The sequence below is a fragment of the Haemorhous mexicanus genome, chromosome 6 (assembly GCF_027477595.1).
Source record: "Haemorhous mexicanus isolate bHaeMex1 chromosome 6, bHaeMex1.pri, whole genome shotgun sequence".
NCBI classification, from domain to species: domain Eukaryota; kingdom Metazoa; phylum Chordata; class Aves; order Passeriformes; family Fringillidae; genus Haemorhous; species Haemorhous mexicanus.
In genome coordinates this window covers 30,276,098-30,294,628 of record NC_082346.1, presented here as the reverse complement: position 1 = coordinate 30,294,628, position 18,531 = coordinate 30,276,098, and the positions used below count along the sequence as shown (strand labels likewise).

Here is an 18,531-nt window from a genome sequence, read left to right as displayed (position 1 = left end):
ACAGGGCCATCTGTTTCAAGTTCCTTCACTGCAGTGTTGGATCCAGGGATGAAAATGTGGCTAAATTGTGTAGAGAACTGGTAGAAAACTGGTCTCCAGACATATAATGCTATTTCAGTATTAAAGCTGTACACAACGATTTCCTGTTACTGTGCTTATAGGTGACTGACCTTTTTTGGTTGTTATAGTAAATATTGTCTAAGGCCTAGCACTCCTGATAGGAAGTAAGTTCCATCAGATTTGAGCATCAGCATAACTAAAGAGTATCTTCCTTTAGCCCCTCTCCTTTTCCCAACAAGCTGCAGTTGGTCTTCCCAGCTCCATTTTCTGCCATTTCATGACAAATGGTGATATATATTAGAGACCTACTCCAACTTCTCAATTTAAGTTGTTGTTTTCTTTTTTTCTTGCAAATGCTAAGTAAATGCTTTTCAGGTGAAATTCAGGAAGCCCTGTTTTGAGAACTGTATTAGTTTCTTCTTTAGTTTGTTTTGGGGTCTTAAAGAAATGTTTCTTGTTGCTTAAGTTCCTTTAAAATATGTTTTCTTTTAAAGCCAGGAATTCTAGCAAGAATTTGGACTTCAGTTCATTTTTGCTAATTCAACTAAAATCTCATGTACTACTTTTAAGCTGCCTAATGACAGTTTCCCATTTTGTGAAGGGTGGTTGTATTGTATCCTTAGAGGTTGCTTGCAAAATTTTTCCATTACTATGTGAGGTGTTTTTAATGACACGTTGGTGGAAGGCCCTTAAGAAGAGCAAACTGGTTTTGCTACTCTATCTGCTGTTGATAAGAGTAACATCTTGTACCCAGAGTTCTGCTCTAAAATCAATTTAACAAGGCCTGTATACACACATTTGAGGCAATTTTTGTCTTTATGTTCTTCTCCTAGTACCATGAGCTCACGACACTCTGCCAGCCCTGTTGTTTTCACCAGTGCCAGAAGCTCACCTAAAGAAGAGATTCATTCTGCTACTTCTCCCCAGCTCGCACCTTCTTTCTCCTCCTCCTCTTCCTCCTCGTCTGGTCCTAGGACTTTCTACCCTCGCCAGGGTGCTACTAGCAAGTATCTGATTGGATGGAAAAAGCCAGAAGGGACAATAAACTCAGTGGGGTTTATGGATTCAAGAAAGTAAGACTCTTTTTTTTTTTTCTCGTTTGATTATTTGCTTTAATTGTAAAAGAAGCATTTTGATCTGTGACAGTTCTCTGTAGAGAAGAGTTCAAGACTATTTAATACAATGATTCATATTCTGTAGAACTTAATCTCTAATCTAGCCTTCTTGGAGTATGGTTTAAGTATTTGATAGTTGGCTAATCTCATTCCCTGTTAACTTGTAAAAGTTGGGGTTTTTATAATTTTTAAAAAACTCTATGGATTTCAGTCCTATTAAAGCTTGTCTTTTCTTGAGACTACTTAAAGGTGACTCAAAATGCTATTTGAGCAAATATCAAAAATCCTCTTATTGTAGAGCCTGAGTTTTACTTAAACCTTTCATCCACGTAGTAAGTGGTACCGTGCATGTTGTGCATTAACTCTGGCATTCCACATTGCCTTGTTAAAATTGCTGCCAGTATCCAGTCTAACTGGCTTAAAGCTTAAAGCAAGCCAAGATATCTCAGCTTTACAATATGCAAGCATCTCTTTTGGAAGAGAAATTGAGAAAGAACTTACTAGTGAAAATATTGTTAAGTATGACTCAAAAAGCAAGTAGTTCAAAAAGCCTATTTCAAAGTAATTTATTCAAACCTTCTTGACTGTTACTGAGTCAAGCACAGTATCCCTAGATGATACCAAAAACTGGCTGTCAAAAGGAAATGGTGAAACTTTGTGATAACTGCATTCTAAAAAGCCAGTTGAAATATTAAAGAAACTTGGTGATTTGCTGCTTATGGGTTTACTGAAGACAGGTGTTTTCGTATTTGTATAGAATGCATCTTATTTTAATGGGTTCAGTCCCTTATTGGGAAAATGTATTACATTAACCTTTCAATTAATTTATTGTATTGCTATATTGATGTTTTTAAACAAGCTTAGTGCTTCCACAGCTATCCACTAAGGAGAGTCTCTGCTATAGTAGTGAAACTTCTTCCATCCTCTGTGCCCTCTACTTAGTTCTTTTCTTTTAAAAGCTTGAGGGTGCTATAATTCTTGTTTCATTCATGCCTCCTGCCCCAGGGCTTTGAGACCTGAATGTGTCTGTTCCATTTCATTTAAGACGTCACCAGAGCGATGGCAATGAAATGGCCCACCCTCGGCTGCGGGCGTCGGCAAGAGACCTGCGGGCGTCCCCTAAACGAGCGTCCAAGTCCACTGTCGAAGAAGAGCTGAAGAAATTGATAGATCTTGATAGCCCAACACCTGAATCCCAGAAGAATTTTAAGGTATGTTAAAGAGAGGGATAGGATCTTTTCTATTCTCACCCGTAGCAGGAAAATAAAATGCGAGGCATTCGCTGAATTCTCATCATAGACAGAAAATAATCTCTTTGTAAGTGATTACTGGAGAACCAATTTCTGGTGAAAAGTTTCATTATTACAGTCTGTGCAATATTTTTACAACTTTGTGTGCAGATTCAAAGAGACTAATATGCCAAATTGCAAAGAACATTTAGTACTTCTAGGTAATGGAAAATCCTGTATTATTGTCTAACATATTTTAACTGTTCTTCTCCGATTGCATCACTAGACAGTGACTTACTGACAGTACTGAAACTCATTGCAAAAAGCATGCTTTTATACCTCACTAATCCTGTTACCAAAAATGCTCCCTAAACTTAAGCCTATTTTTTTGCAGAATAGTTAGAAATATTTCCTGATGTGTTTCAAAATATGTTGAATAACATGTAAGTGCGTGGATTAATTTTTAGAATCCATAATCCTGAAGAGAATGTCTTGATTTCTAGTCTTCATGTACAGCCAGTGCTTGTCATCCAGAGCCCAAATTGTTTCCACAGCAACCATGCAGAAGAGAGAGCTGTAACTTCATTTTTTGCTAGTAAAAACCTGATTTGGCTTGTTAAAGCTTGTAAGTGTGGCTTCCATGCACAGATTATTTAAGATGATGCATTTGAGGCCAGAGATAAAAAAACTTTGTTATAGGCAAGATAACATTTTCTTAGGTTTGTGGTAGTTCTGAGGGGAACTGGGATATGGGTGATGCAAACACCTCCTGTTGGTTGTTTTGAGCAAGAGAATTGTTCTCATTCCAAGATATCTTCCCAAGTTTGCTGTTTTTCTGCTGTGGGGTTAGTGAATCAGTTCTTACCCTGATCTTTATTCCCTGATCACACTTTTGATAAATTTCAACAAGTTAAAAACATTCTGTCACACCAATAAATTGCATTTTAAAAGTAGCAGTTCTGCCCACTGTATGAATTAGATTTCATTTTACAGAAGTAGTCTTACAGCATAAAAATTTTTGACCAAATTTCAGCCAAACTGTAAAGAAATGTTATGCCTTAGTGACAGCTATGTTGCTACAGGCTTCATGAAAATCAGTGTCTCTGCTGGTTGGAATGGTCATGAGAGCAGCACTCTAGCACTGGTCTGAGAGTGCAAAACTCGTGGCTGCCCCAGCATTGCTTTCTCCTGTATGAAGTATGGAGGAAGTTGGGCTGATGGTGGAGGTAAGACACCAGCTCTCTTATTCATGGGAGTGCTTTTGATTCAAATACTTCTGAAGACCCACAGCAGTGGTGGGTGTTCCTCGTTGTTCAGTAACAGGAGACTTCTAATTAGTTGGCATTTGCTGGTGCTGTGCCTACAGGAGGGCAGCCAGTCCTATGCAATGGGGGAACTGGTTTGTGCAGTATTCAGGCTCTTTCTGTATCCATTACTCCGCTACATATCAGGTCTAGAGTCAGCAAGGGCTGCCTGAGATTTCCACTTAAGGAGAAGTTTGAAGGGTGTTTAAAAGTAAAAATGTGAGATAGGTTCAAAATATCTATGTATGTTACCTAGTTATAACCTCCTTAAAAGCCAATTCCTTCAGCTCTTTTTCCTGCCCACTGAAAAAATGCTATGTAAACACTTAGTTTCTTACTTAAAAAAGGTTTTAAAAAATTATTTCAAAAGTTTCTTTATTGATTATTTTTTTCTCATTTCTTTTTATTTGTGTTTATGAATGTATAGTCACACACTCTGTCCTGTCAGTCTCCCTTTCCCAGCACTCCTACCACAAGGCGTGCCTTGCAAAGGACTTTGTCAGATGAGAGTATTTACAGTGGTCAGAGGGACCACTTCTTCACCTCACGGGCCTCGCTCTTGGACCAAGCCATGCCAAATGATGTTCTGTTCACCAGCACCTACCCTTCTCTCCCAAAGTCGCTGCCCTTACGGAGACCATCCTATACTTTGGGAATGAAATCACTACATGGTAAGTGGATTTCCCATTTTTTGACTTCCAGAGGAATCCTTTGTGAATCATCTAGGGTGAAAATGTTTGTTACAGCAATTTGTAGTTCCATCTTTATTTTGCTCAGATAAGGAGAGTCCAGTCACATCACTGAAAATGTAAAAAAGGACAGGAATTTAGTTTCCCCCCCCACCCCCCCCCCCACTTCAGTGGGTGTAAGATGGCATGACTGGTCATGCGTTTGCCTTGTAGAGGGAGCACAGAAATTTGCCTCACTGGCTGCAAGTTTCTGTCATTTCTTCCAAGAGTCACCTAGATCAGTTGGACCAATGGACAAATAATGTATGCCTGGTTATCCACCAGAGAGAACTTCAGGTGTCAGTTCCTTATTGTGGGATTATGGGAACAAAATATGATTAGTAAAATGATAGAGAAGTGGGTAAATAGTAGTGGGCATTTAGAGACACAGCTACAGCTGTGTCCAGATACAGCTTTTATTGTGCCAACTGTTCAATTGTTTTTAAAATAATTCCCTTACCCTATTTATTTTACAGCACATTAATTATATTAGTCACACAGTTAACCAGAAAAAGTTATTTGTAAAGTGCTGTCAAGAAGACACTCAGCTTTCTCCCATTAGTTTACTGAAAAGTCTCAGTATGATTATTTGATGGGTTGCGTGTTGCTGCACGTGAATGTCAGTGAGAAATGGAATTTTCTCAGGTTCCCACTGTACTTCATAACTGAGTGTGTTTTCCAGAAATAGAGGTACATCTCAGGGTGGGATTCTGCAATGTTTTCTGAAGAAGTACATATCTGCTCTGATTTATTCATGTTTTAGTATGTTTCAAGAGGAAAATGCAAGGCTATCAATAGATACAACTAACTATAGTGGGCCCTAAGCACAGTCTGTATTTAGCTACACAGGATACATTTGACAGTGAAGGCTGATGAAGAAATCTATTTTAAATTCTTTTCATCTGACTGTGATCACCAGGCATCAGTTCTCAGTGTTGAACCTGGCATTTTCTTGAGCTGTTGTGTCTGTATAATGTGTGTCTTGCATAAGAGTTAGGAAACTGAGCTCTTTTCCTTTCTATTTTTTAAATGCACTAAAATAACTTTGTAGACTTGGTTATGCTTGTAACTGGATGGAGGATTTGGTTTCTGAGGGCTTGGGGTCAGAAGATTAATGATGCCACCAGAGTACAAGTGGAAAGCAGCTCTTTGTCTCTTTTCATTTAAATGCTGTCTTGTCCAAAAAGAAAACTACAAAACCTTCTTTTGTTGTCATGTTCTCTTCTACCCAAAACTGATAACTCCTCCTAGCCCATAACCTTTCTGCCTCTGTCAACAAAACAAGGTTTTCCATTTTCTATAAAACGTAGGAGCTGTATGATAAAAGGAGCAGCTATTTGATTGGCACACAAATTGTCTTCCCACACACACTTCACTGAGAAAAGGATTAAATAAGCTAGATATTTAGTACCACAAGTATTTGTTGGCTTCCAGTTATTCAAAATTCTTTAAATTCAAAGATTCCAGAGCTCATCCAATTTTTAGAGGAAAAACATTGAGGTAAAAATGCTCATATTTGTTCATCTGCCTTAACAATCCAACTCAGTTTTAAAACAGGTAGCTTTTCAAATAGTTAGGTTTTCATCTAATTGCATGTATCTTTTCACTAATTGGAAATATTTTCATATTAACAACCTCCAAGATAACTGTTTTGAGAGCTAAGACAAGAATCCTCAGTGTTAATAATATTGAAAGTTACAAAATAAAATGTAACAAAATTACATTTACAAAAAGTAAATACACACAGACACAAAAAACATCAAGATTTCGGGGCAAAGAAGTGAATGCTGTGTAACTTTTCTGGTCACTGTTCTCCAGGCAGCACTATGATTTAGCTGAAGTTCTTATGAATTATTTTAGTTATTGAAGTTACATAGTTATTAGACTATCCAAAAAAAAATGTGGGGGGTGGGGGGGGGATAAACAACACAACTCAGGCATTTTGAGATTGTATCCTGCCTGTCACACTGTCTTTCTGTTCTGTATGATCCAAGCAAACTCTTTTCTCTAATCTTCTCAGCAGCTTCCTCCCAAGTGCCCAGTCCATCTTCTCACCCCTACATCTCTCTCTCTAATACTGCCTACAAGGTTTTCAAAACTTCTTTACATCCTGACAGAGGGCATGAGAAAGGAAGTTGTTGCTGCTTCTGAGCTCACACATGTGACCAGGCATAGCACATTTTTTTATTGTCTAGCCAGTAAACTGAAATAAAGTAGATAATTCTTGGTTGACAGTTTGGTGTTGCCCTAATTAGTGGTAAAAATCTAAGTTTCACTTTTGGTGTTTTAATTTGCACAAAAACTTACAGGGATTTTGAATCCTTCTTTAAAGCTTGCCAATGCTTTTTTTTCCATAGTGAGCCATGTAACAGCTTACAGGTGGGTGTGGCTATTTTTTAGTAAAGATCTGAAGGTTTCGCTGGACTGCTGAGAGATGTGCAATGCTCTGGAAGTAATTTTAAGGGTTTTCTTGTTCTGATTCATCTTGGTAGGCTTAATTCGGCTCCCGTTGGTTTACAAGATTGTAAAGAGGAAGGAAAAAACCTCACAGTTTTGGGTTGTTGGTTTTTTTTTTTGGGGGGGGGGGGGCATTCAGCTGAAAAGATTAAGCAAAGTTAGAAAGGAGCTGAATGTGCTGGCTTTAGAAAACTGCTTTGTGAAGGGCTGTATCTGGAGAACTGCAGTTGATTAAACATTCCTTTGAATTTTGGCTGATTTTGAGAAGTGCTATGCCAGAAAAGTTAAGAATAGGGTATGCAATATATTAAGAAATGAATTTTCAGGTATTTTTATTTATGGAGTTTATAATCTATTCTGCATTGCTCCAGGAGAGTTTTCTGCCTCAGACAGCTCCCTCACAGATATCCAGGAGCAAAGACGGCAGCCCATGCCAGACCCTGGTCTTATGCCATTGCCTGATTCTGCCTCTGATCTGGACTGGTCAAACTTGGTAGATGCTGCCAAAGCTTTTGAAGGTAAGTTTTCAGAATACAACACTTAGCAAGCTGGTCTTTATGCAAGCTTTGTTAAGGACTGTGGGTTTTGTGTTTGTTTGGCTTTATTTTAATCCTGACTTTTAGTTTTTTTGTTCTTAATTTTCTACGTAGTCTGAAGCTTAAGTTCATTTAAAATACCAACTGAAGTGTCAAGAACCTGAAACTTTGTATGTAATACTCAGATACCATTTTTTCATACTGGAAATCCTCGGTGGTATGGTTTGGCCAAATCTTTGTGAAACTGGTCACTTTTCATTTCACTTAAAGCAGTTGCAGGAGGCTGGTGTGGGAAAGGCACAAAAGTGCAAAAATTATGTCATATAGTAGGGGAAAAGCACACTAAAGTTTGCTAGCTTACTGCACTAGTGAGAAGTACATCTAATGCAGCTGAAGTCTGCTACAAGATAATTTGGGAAATACACCTTGTTGGTAAATAGTTTTTCATTGCCTCTGCATACCCCGAAGATGTAGATTTGCATGGAAGTGTTGTTTCATCCTATGGCAGTTTTGATCTCCATGACACTTGGTAAACTGACGAGAACTGTAAACTGTCTAGATACATTTGAACTTAAAGTTAAAACTTAAAATGCAGTTTAAACAAAAGAGAATTTATGGAATTACTGGAATCCAATGGACGAGTCTCCTAGGTGTGTGAAATAGAAGTGCCCATTCCTAATATCTGCATAAATGCTGTCCCACCTTCATCGAAGTGTTTTTTCACTTATCTTGAATCTTTTACACCTTATTGAGCATGGTTGGAGAAGTATGTGAAGTAATTTGATTTCTTGGCTGTTCTCTGGTAGTAGCCTTAGATATCATTAGGGCAGTGGGTGTCTCTATGAGTGTTCAAGATGTACTCATGTCCTCTGCTCTGTTGCTACAGGAGTCGTAGGAGCAGTTTGGCTCAAATTTCTGCTGTGCAGTTTTGGGAAGAATATTCAGTGTAAGACATGGTCCTCAAGAGGAGATGAATTTGTAGTGATGGTTTTTTCATCACCTCATATGGGTGAAACTCAGGTTTTAACACATTTCCCTGTGGTTGGCAGTTTCTCTGTAAAGGATCCCCTGGTTTTTGGTGGGATTTATTTGACTGTCCTCATTAACCTGAATCCCTCTCTCGGTAGGCCCCAGACTTACTTGTGTTTCTCTTCAGAACTGTGAACACAGTCACTGTGGTCAAAATAACAAACTGACAGCTCAGATGAAAAAAAGCTGGAGTAATGTGTTATCTGGCAGCTTCATCTCACTGCTATGAAAATACATTCAATTTTGACTTGGAGAGGGATCTCAGTATAATTCCATTGGTGTTTGGTTGTCTGGTCTCAGTATAATTCCAGTCTCCAGTCTCTGACAAGTGTCAGTAGGTATTGACACATACCAAGGAGCCTAAATTCTGATTTGTGATCCTGAGCACCTCCTCAACACCACTGATTGGTGTCCTCAGCACAAGCCCTTGAAGTTACAAATTGTGGTATCTGTACCAGCTGAAATGAAAACCGCCTGGATTCCTGAGCTACACCAACCTGTAGTATAAAAGTTTGCCAAACAGAAAAAGACAATACTCTTTTGTTTCCAGTGAGAGCCCTGCTGAGGTTAATTTATTAAGTCGTTATACTGCTGTTTGTTACACCATGTGACAGTGTTTTAGAGATGTGTAAGAACATTTGAACAGTTACAGGGCAAGAAATACACACACAAGGCAGGAAAGAGGTTTCGTGTTTCAATCTGAAAACATTTTATAAGACATAAGGAAAAAATTTCCGGTTCTGGAAAATGACATTGGTCAAATTGCACACAGTGAACTTTTCTTTCCTCAAGATAAAGGCATTCTTTATAGAGTGAAAGGAGCTAAAGATAGTTGCTAAGTTATTGGGTGGTATCATGCAGTCGTACCCCAGAAGATCTGCACAGTGCTGCTTGTGCCACAGCTAGTACTTCCTGGCTCCAGTACAGTGGCAAACCTGGTACAAACACTTGCACTGCCAGTTTGCTTCCATCAAGTGGACATTGGTATGTTATATCATCAGTTTACCTTGCTTGAAACAGACTGAAATTGGTGAGATGCTGCAGTGTAGCTGTTGTGCTGTACGTGAACAAATAATCATTACTGCTGCCATTGTTTTTCTCTGTATGTTTGCCTTCTCAGTTCAGCGAGCTTCATTCTTTGCTGCTGCTGATGAAAATCACAGACCTGTGAGTGCTGCTTCCAGCAGTGATCAGGCTGAGGACCAGCTTACTGCACAGATAAAGCCTTATACAGGGTAAGTAAATACACCAGATGTGCAGGCTTTCCCAGCTACAAACCAAGGAAAAGAGCAGGGATGTCTTCATTTGGAAGTCATCTCAAGGCTTCATGCAGTAACTCTTCGCAAGTTCTCATGAAGATGGAATTGGGAGGTGAAAATATAAGAATTGTAAGTCCAGTTGAATCTTGTTGCAGGTTTTTTCTTGTCTGAGATGTTCATGAAACTGTCCAAAGCAATGGTAATTCAAGCATATACAGTGAGTCCAAGTAGAAAGAAGTCAAGTGATGGGATGACCCCAAGTAATCATGAGTTAAATTTGCTCTGTTGTTTAATGTGCTGCATGTGTTCCATGTACTCTTTATTATGTTCATTTTGTGACTTCTTGGTGCACACAAATGCATACCTTCATAAAGCACTTGGTATAAACAAAGCTTCTAGCTACCCCATGTGAAGACAGTAAATCATATCGATACCTGTTCTGTTTCCTGCTTTCAACAGTAAAGAATCCCCTCCAACTCTCGCCTCTAAAGTGGACCAACTGGAAGGTTTGCTGAAGATGCTGCAAGAAGATTTAAGGAAGGTAAGCATTTCATCTACAGAAGGATTTATAAGACATGTATTTAGTTGGTGCTTGGTGGTGCTAATAACTGTGTAATCCTGCTTTGCCATGCCTGAGCCTGTGACAGCCTCATCCTAGTATGAGAAAAAGACATTTCTTTGCTACTTTTCTCAGGCTTCTAATTATGCACGGCTGGGATGGGGTGTCTGAATTTGTAGGCGTTTGATTCCTCTGCTTAAATTAGGAGGGTGATTCACAGTACCTCCACACCTAATTCAGGTGACACTGCAAAAGGCTTGGAGTTCATAAAAATGTATCCTGCTGATGAAAAGTTGGCAGTGCTATCTAAACCTGTAATTTCTGCAGTGGAAACTTCCTGTCTTGTTTTAATGTCTATTTGGTCCAAGAAGGATCTGCAGTAGTGAGATGAAGTCTCCTAGCTGGGAAAGTGTTTGCAGGAAGATTCCCTGCCCTTTACTTAGTTAACCATCAGCACTTGTACATACAGAACAGCTCATGGCCAATTTTATTGGACCACCTAGGAAGTCAGCTTCTGTATTGGGATCTAATAGAAGGAAATCTTGTTCATGCAATCAAAACATGGGCAAGGGAACGTCACTAATGTCCCTTGGATATAAACCCATGTGTTACTGCACATAAAATCCTTTAAAAGAACGAGACTTATGCTCACTTAAGAGATTTCTGCTGCTTTAGGTAGATAGGAAGCGTGACCTGAAATTTCCACTAAGATCTGTATTTTTCCTTGTGCCTAAGGAAAAAGAGGACAAGGCCAGCCTTCAGGCTGAAGTGCAACATTTGCGGGAAGACAACTTGAGGTTACAGGAGGAATCCCAGAATGCAACTGAAAAGCTGAAGAAATTCACCGAATGGGTTTTCAACACAATTGATATGAACTGAGAACGGTCTATGGGGAAGGAAACTATCTGTTATGAATATTATTACTGGGACTTAAGCTTTAATGCCACCTTAATTATGACATGTGAAAGTATAGTCAGAGCAATTCCCTGTCTTCATCCTCCAATAACCCTTTTTTGCATCTCTGCGCGCACTCAGAACAATTGCAGATCAACAATCAATGTCTGCCTTTTGTAGAAAAAACAAAGTAAATAATTTTAAAAAGGTAAAATAAAAAAATAAAAGTTTAACTGCTAAAATGTGACTGTCTATTTTTTGCACATTGTCTCTTTATCTGTTATGTACAAAATGATTTGGAGGCCAGGATCAGGCTTGCTGTTCCATCTGCCTCTGTTTCCATTAACTCCTTTCTCTCTGTTTCAGGTAATCTGCTTTTCCTTGCAGCTTTGGCAAATATTATGACATCTAGAAAATTAGAAAGAAATGTTTACTTTACTGCTCGTCTAACATTGTTTTCTGAAGTATGCCACAGACAAGGGGATGTAATGCAATGTTTTAGGTGTCTCCTTAGCAATTTGCGCTTGGTTCCTAGTGCTACCTTCCCATACATTGCAGAGAGCGCGTGTCCATAGTGTATGGTACAGTACAACCAGCATCACAGCTTAGAGAGAGACTAGAGAGGTGAGCCATGGGTCAGGCATATTGTCACACATCGATTGCATTAGCATTTCTGGTGGCCTTTGTTTCCTGTGGAAGCAGTGGCTACAAGGACCTTTACAAACAGCAAAACTAGGCATGCTGCAGTTCATACCACATCAGGCAGGCTGAGACATAAGCAATCCAGCAACAGTGCTCAGTTAAATACAGCACCCTGCCCTTCCAGGGGAGTCTGGTGCTTGCATACGTGCAGGAGACTTAAGCTGAAGTTGTAAAGAGATTAAGATTTTTTTTTTCTCCCCCCTGAAATGTCACCATAAAAACCACACAAACTATCACTGTGTACCTGCCCTCCCATTCTGTTTCCCTTGCTTTCTCAAATCACAGCAGATTTGAGAAAAGTTTATTCAAGTTGTGTTTTGTTGCATGAGAGATCTTATAAATCCTTTATTATGGAAGATAGAGGAATATGTAAAGGGGAATTAGAGAAGTGTATTTTTCAAAGCACTGGGACAGGATTGGAGCTCTGAAATCCTGAGTCCCCAGTGAAATTGTCTCTCACGAGATTTCCCAAACTGCTTCATGCCAGCAAAGTTAATTTCTTGTTCTTTGAAGGAACAGCTAACTTGCCACAACGTGTTACCTCTACAGAAAATACCTTTTAGGTGTCAAAATACAGCTTTTAAGCACCGCGATCTGCACAGGAACTGAACTGTGCAGTGGGCTGAGAAACCTTTTCTACTCCCTTCTGAGGATGTAGTTACTACCTTAGTAAATATTGCCTTCCATAAAGTGCAGTGTATTTGGGGGTTAATTTTGAGAGCATACTCTCACTCCCCTTTGTCACATTCTCAAATAAACAGATTAAAATCACTGGCACAGTCTTGTCAAAGACTTCCATGCTCTCTTCAAATCCCTTTTCCACGATCTTTAATCTTGCTGCACACAAGTACACACTACACTTCAACCTCAAACTTCATTTGTGATGCTAATCCCCATGGAGTTCTTCTCTAATGCTTTGTCATGGAAATGGATCTCTTTGGAACTATTTCTGGAGTGCTTTTGTAAAGGTTTAGAATGTCTTGGGTTTTTTAATGACTTGTATGAAGGAGATTTATATAATGCCTGATATTATTTGTAAATGGGAAATATTGCTAACATCTCTGAGCATCCTGAAGTCTTGCTTTTATTCTCTTTTATTTTTAAGTTTGGTTTTATTTTATTTCAAAAAATATTTTGGGACTTGGGGCAGACTATTTATTAGAGTTTTGCAACAGAGTTCTTCTTGTATGATGCCACTGAAGGCTACTTGTAAAATTCTGACAATAAAACTCATTTTAAAGGTTCTTCTAAACCATTTTCTGATTTTGTTGGATTTGTTAAGACTTTCCAGTGTCCAGTTCTTCCTGCTCTCTTCATGTACCACTTTTCTCAGTACTTATTGATACAGGAGTTCCATTCTCTATTAGATTCCTAATTTTCATCCCTTTGAAGGCCATTACTTGGTAAGTAAAGAACACTTCATCCCTTGGCTGTTTACTTGTATTATTGTACAAATATATCTTCCCCCATTTACAAGGGTTTGCTACCTTTAACAGTTGCTCTGGGCTTCACCAGAGTCATGTAAAGGAGAGGCAGTGGGGTTTTTTTAAAATTTATCAGGATTTTAGAACTGACTTGGACTGAAGGTATTTTAGGTGAAAACCAGACTGTCCTAGTACATCTACCCAAGGACACACAACTTTCAGCATCCCAGAGCCAAACCTGCAAGCATGCAGCATCGGGTTTTAGGTTTGGGAGGGTGGGGCAAATAATCAGTTTGTTTTTTTTTTTTCCCAGATCTCCATCTTTCACTTGGGAGATGACCTTGGAAGTGTTTTGAACAGATGTGTTTTTGGCCCGCTGGATCAGCATTCCACACAGCTCAAAAATGTGGAACTAGGTCAGTCTGCGGTAAAGTGTCTTCCAGTTCACTGACTAAATCCCTACGAGGCATGTGGGGAAAGAAAATTCATCTCTTTCTAGCATGAAGTTATTCATCTCTTTCTAGCATGAAGTTACTGGACCAAGAGAGCTGTGAAGCAGCAAGAGTGAATAGAAACATCTGATGAAAAATTGAGGTTGAATCTTGGAAAGAAAAATAGATGCTGTCTTAACATTTGTAATTGGATCCTGGTAGCTGAGCTGAAGGAGAAAGCTTCCTTCAGATCAAGGAGTTGCCCTGTCCACATTCATAATGAATTCATGCTAGAGGTTCCCACACCCCACCACACACAGCGCTAGGTCAGCCTAGACCAGGGCAGGATCCAACATGCAGGCATCTCCTTGCAGCTGGAGCAGTGAGTGGCCTCAGCAAAAGGTGGGAGGCTGTGGAAGCAGTGTGGGTAATAAGGGCGACCTTCCTGTTTCACCCATTTCTCCCAGAGAGTAATTTTTTATGTTCCTGGAAACAATCTACATTCCAGTGCAAAGGTGCTGTTTCCCTGTGACAGGTTTTTGGATAGCTGGATGTGGCTGGTACAGCAGCAGCAATCTGCCTTCTTTCAAAATCCCTCAATCAGGGTGTGGGGATGTCACCACAGAGGGGCACTATGAATAATACTCTGCCCAGAAGTGGTGCTGGGCATGGGTAACCAGTCAGAGGGTGGTAATCAGGTGTGGTTTGGAGTGAGCTGTGAGGCACGCAGGGGCAGGGATTGTGAGGGGAGAGGCTGGTGGGAAGGGGCCTGGAGGAACTTGTTATGGAGTTAAGGGAGAGGAGATGGGATGAAGTGCAACACGTTCAGGTTTCACTCATCTGAAAGCTGAAAGCTGATCTGGTTGTTGTATGATAACTTCTTGTTTCTGTGGGAGGCTGTGTTCCAACTCAGTGAGCAAGTAGTGTGAGAGCCTTTTCCCCAGTTCTTTCTATTGAGGGAAAGGTCCCCATAAACCAGGCACAGCCTGGGAGGATGGACTGACCTGCTTCTAAAACCTTTATGTAATTCTCTCATCTCTTAGCGCCTTCCTTTGGTCTGACAGCTAACAATCCTCTTTTTAAGCAGTCAGCTCTCTCCTGGCAGACAATTCAGCATGGTGTTAGTCCTGTATGTGAGCAACTTGCTTTGCTGCAAGACAGCGGGGGAACAGGAGGTTGCAGTTTATCTGCTGGTATAGCATCCAAAGCTGGACTCCCTGGAGGAGAGATGATGCTGTCCCTTCTCCACTGCTGCAGCTGGAGCAGACATGGGCTGTGCTGAGGTGGTTACTAATGGAGGGAAGTTGAGCAATGAGATTATGAGGCTTGTATAGATGCCTTCACCTTTCCCTGATAATGGCAGTGGTGAGGAAATCCTTGCTGGGCTTTTTAAGGAAATGCAGGGGGAAAGAAGCTCTCAGAAATATTCAGAGCTCTGGAGTAAGATACCCTTCCCCCAGCAGCTTTGGCTGGGCATGAGGGGAGTCGGGCTGGAAGTTTGAGTTGAACTTGTTGGAGCCCCAAGACAGGCTGCAGCTGATGGCAGCCACTTACACCTCCTTTCTGTAAGGAAGACCAGCTGCAGCCACTGTCTGGGAGATCCTCTCCCACTTTCTACAGCAGCAGCCTGAGGAGTCAGAGTCAGCTTTGGGGAGACAGAGCTGTTGGGGACCTTGTGGAGTTTTGCCCCTCTCAGTAAGCAAGGTCTCAGGAAGCAAAGTCCCTCTGTCCAGCTTTTCCTGTGTTTGCATGGATGGACCTGTCTCCTTTCAGAAGGTAATTTCGGAGTATCAGAACCTACTTGTGTTTTCCCCAATGTTTTGTGTCAGTGATTTAAAGTGGACTGGGCTGTCTGTGGCACAGCAAAGTGTGGACAACTAAAGAACTCCTATGGGAAGTAAAACCAGTGCTGCAGTAATCTGTACATCCTCACCAAACTGCAGGGCTGGGGGCTGCAAAATTTATGATCTCTCACAAGGTAACTCAGAAGGATCTTCAGGAAGTCTCTTGTCCAGCCAGTTGCTCTGGACTTTACCCAGCTGAGTCTTGAAGAAATACCTTTGAGTATGGAGATGCACGGTCTCTCTGAGCAAGGCATTACTTTGTTCATCATGAAAAGGTTTCTCTTTTCAGGGTTATTAGAAGAAAGATGTAACCTCAGCAGCAGGTGCAGGCTGTGTTTTGCCTACATTCCAAAAGCTTATGACACAGGAGTCTGTACCCTCCATGAAAGTCCACAGCATGTCCTCTGTCTGCAGCTAGCAGCAGAGCACCCACATTTGCCATTTTTCCTTTGGTGAGCCTGGTAGGAAGGAGAAGCCTGCGGCTTGGTGGATGCTAAGTGCTGTTTGCTCCACTCCACTAATCAGCTTCCTATAGTCCAGTTCTGATTCATTTCTAGGGATTTCACTCCACTAATCAGCTTCCTATAGTCCAGTTCTGATTCATTTCTAGGGATTTCTTTTTTCTATACTTGGTACTGCTTATTCATGCTTTAATCAAGGCCTAGACTGAGCCCCCTGGTTGTCCTTCACTCTGTGCTGCCTGCAAGGACACACGTGCTGGGGAGTCAGCTGCGGGCAGAGGCTGCTCCTGGCAGCTGAAGAAGCCTATCAGCCTATCACTATTGGCATGCAAAGTCAGAGACTGCAATAAAGATGTATTCCAGGACTAGGACTAAATGTAGTTTCCTAACCTCATGTTGTGATAGTGGCAAATTCCACCAACTAAAACGAGGTTTCACACCATAGGGGCAAAAAGACAGGGACTTGTCCTAGTGCTGTTTAAAAGCTCTGAGTTTTCCTCTTGCTTTCTCCTGCCTCTCGGGCAGTTTGTTCGCTTTGTCTGGTGGCTGCTGACCGCTGTTCTGCCTCCTGGGATCTGATGCAGGAAGAGGGGCTGCTCCAATAGTCCTGGCAGCAAAGCTGTGCCTGCCTGTGGCTGAGCTGAAAGGCAAGACTGAGTTGAGCAATTGAAGGACTTGGCTGAATTGAAGAGCTTGACTGCTCACTTATTTTGTGAAAGGAGCCAAGGCACATTTGCATCTCTTTCTATCTCACACCCATAAGGAGTTTGCTTAGCTGGAGCTGGGAGGCTCAGTGATAACTTCCGCTGTATGGAAGGAACAAGCTATGTCATGCCCAAATTGCAGCGTGCCAGGGATAACGCCCGGGAGGTGACTGCCCACACACAGCAGAAACAACCACTGTGTTCTTGCCCGGCCCTCCCTGCTACAAAGCTTCTGGCTCAGTCCAGCTCTGCCCAGAGGAGCAGCCCAGACCTCTGTAGTACCAGCTTCTGCTGCAGGCATTACATGGATGGGGGACTGGGGGCACTCCACTCTTGTTTCCTCCATGACCCATGCCATTTGATCCTAGTAGTGGGATAATATAAGTGTACCTCTATTTGCTTTTATCATTCTTTGTAGCACCTTTATTCTTTTAGAAAAGGTTAGGTGTTTTCAAGCTGTGCACAAGCATCTGACAAAAGCCATTCTTCCATGTTATGCTTCACATTAGTAGACTGGTCAGTCACGATCATCTGTAAGTCCCAATAGCATTATTGACTAGTAGATTGTTTTGTGACATCCTCTGCTTTACGTTCTTCCTCAGGTCAGGCTCAACACACAGCCTGGGGAAAAAGAAGGGGCAGAGAGGAGTACACAGAACTGGGTTCTTGCCTACTCAGCGTTTCCCTCTTCCTGCTTGCATGTCTTCTGCCATATCTAGAGCTGTTGAAATTGGAGAATTTTACATATGTGAAGTTTTCTAGCTGATCTAGTCTGCTAGAAAGTCCCCCATGGAGGCCAAATATGTGCAAGCTGCACTGTGTTCCGCTGACTGTTCAAGCAAACAAGTAATTGCCTCCCTGATGAAAACTTGAGGTTACACGTATAGCATGGAAATGTGAGTCTCTCTCTTTGTGATTTTTCTTTCAATGCTTCCCTGGCCTAAAAGCAACACTCAAACTAGCATTAGTTCCACAGCTCTGATTTGTTTGGTCTGATTTTGCAGTTAGATCTCAGTTCCCTGATAAAACCCTGTCATTTTAAGCCATATTTGATTTTTAAGTGAGCTATCTTTATTAGTCAACATATGGGTCATAGCTTTCAAAGGGGAGAGTCATTGGATTCACAGCACGTAGTGTGGGTCTCTGGTCTGCTGTAAGAGGTCATCACCAAGTCTTGCAGTCTCAGGCTTGCAACCTGCATTCTGCTGTCTTTGTGGCTGAAGTGGGCAGAAACAATGGGAAGTGCCTCAGAAAAAGGTGCTGGCAGGCAAAGACATCCCAGTCTGAGGTCAAGAAATGGCAGACAAGTTCTTCACACAACAATCACTGGCGGAGCTGCAGCAGTCCAGGACAAGAACCCTTGAGGTGCTTTCCCAGCAATCTAGGGGCCAGCAGAACAGGAAAAACCAGGGTTGCTTGGTGTGAGATGCCAACCATTTCATGACCAGAAAAGGGAGAGACAGAACGAAACTCTGTGTGTAAGTCCACATTAGTCTCTCTCTCACTGAAGTTTTTCAGGTAGGAAGTGGCCAAGCAGTCTTAGAGCATGCCTGTGGGGAAAACAAGAACATTTTACTTAAGCTTCATGAGGTGTTGAGAACAGGGGAGAGAGTTCAAGGGATACTTTCAGTGTAGTCTGTTTTAAAATAGATTATTTTTAGGGCTTTTATACAGGGCAGATTTGAAAAGATCAAGTGACAGTCTAAATGTACAGATAAAGGCTGGATCAGTTTCAAAAAGTGCTGAAGTAGGTTAAATGATTAATTTCTGCTAGCTTCTGAACTTCACCTCTGTC

The 18,531-nt window shown here is 41.1% G+C and overlaps 1 protein-coding gene across 8 annotated transcripts in view; it reads left to right on the top strand.

The window, feature by feature from the left end:
• Positions 1-13,124, top strand: part of SIPA1L1 (signal induced proliferation associated 1 like 1) — a 201,543-nt gene extending 188,419 nt beyond the window's left edge. For 7 of the 8 annotated variants that reach the window (XM_059849637.1, XM_059849631.1, XM_059849630.1 and 4 more), the window contains 7 exons: positions 894-1,133; positions 2,221-2,386; positions 4,136-4,379; positions 7,265-7,411; positions 9,579-9,693; positions 10,177-10,258; positions 11,012-13,124. In XM_059849637.1, the coding sequence (XP_059705620.1) occupies positions 894-1,133; positions 2,221-2,386; positions 4,136-4,379; positions 7,265-7,411; positions 9,579-9,693; positions 10,177-10,258; positions 11,012-11,155 (1,138 nt within the window). In that variant the 3' untranslated portion in view covers positions 11,156-13,124. The remainder of the gene's footprint in view (positions 1-893; positions 1,134-2,220; positions 2,387-4,135; positions 4,380-7,264; positions 7,412-9,578; positions 9,694-10,176; positions 10,259-11,011) is intronic. The other variant, XM_059849638.1, reaches the window with a different exon arrangement.
• The last annotated feature ends 5,407 nt before the right edge of the window (positions 13,125-18,531 follow it).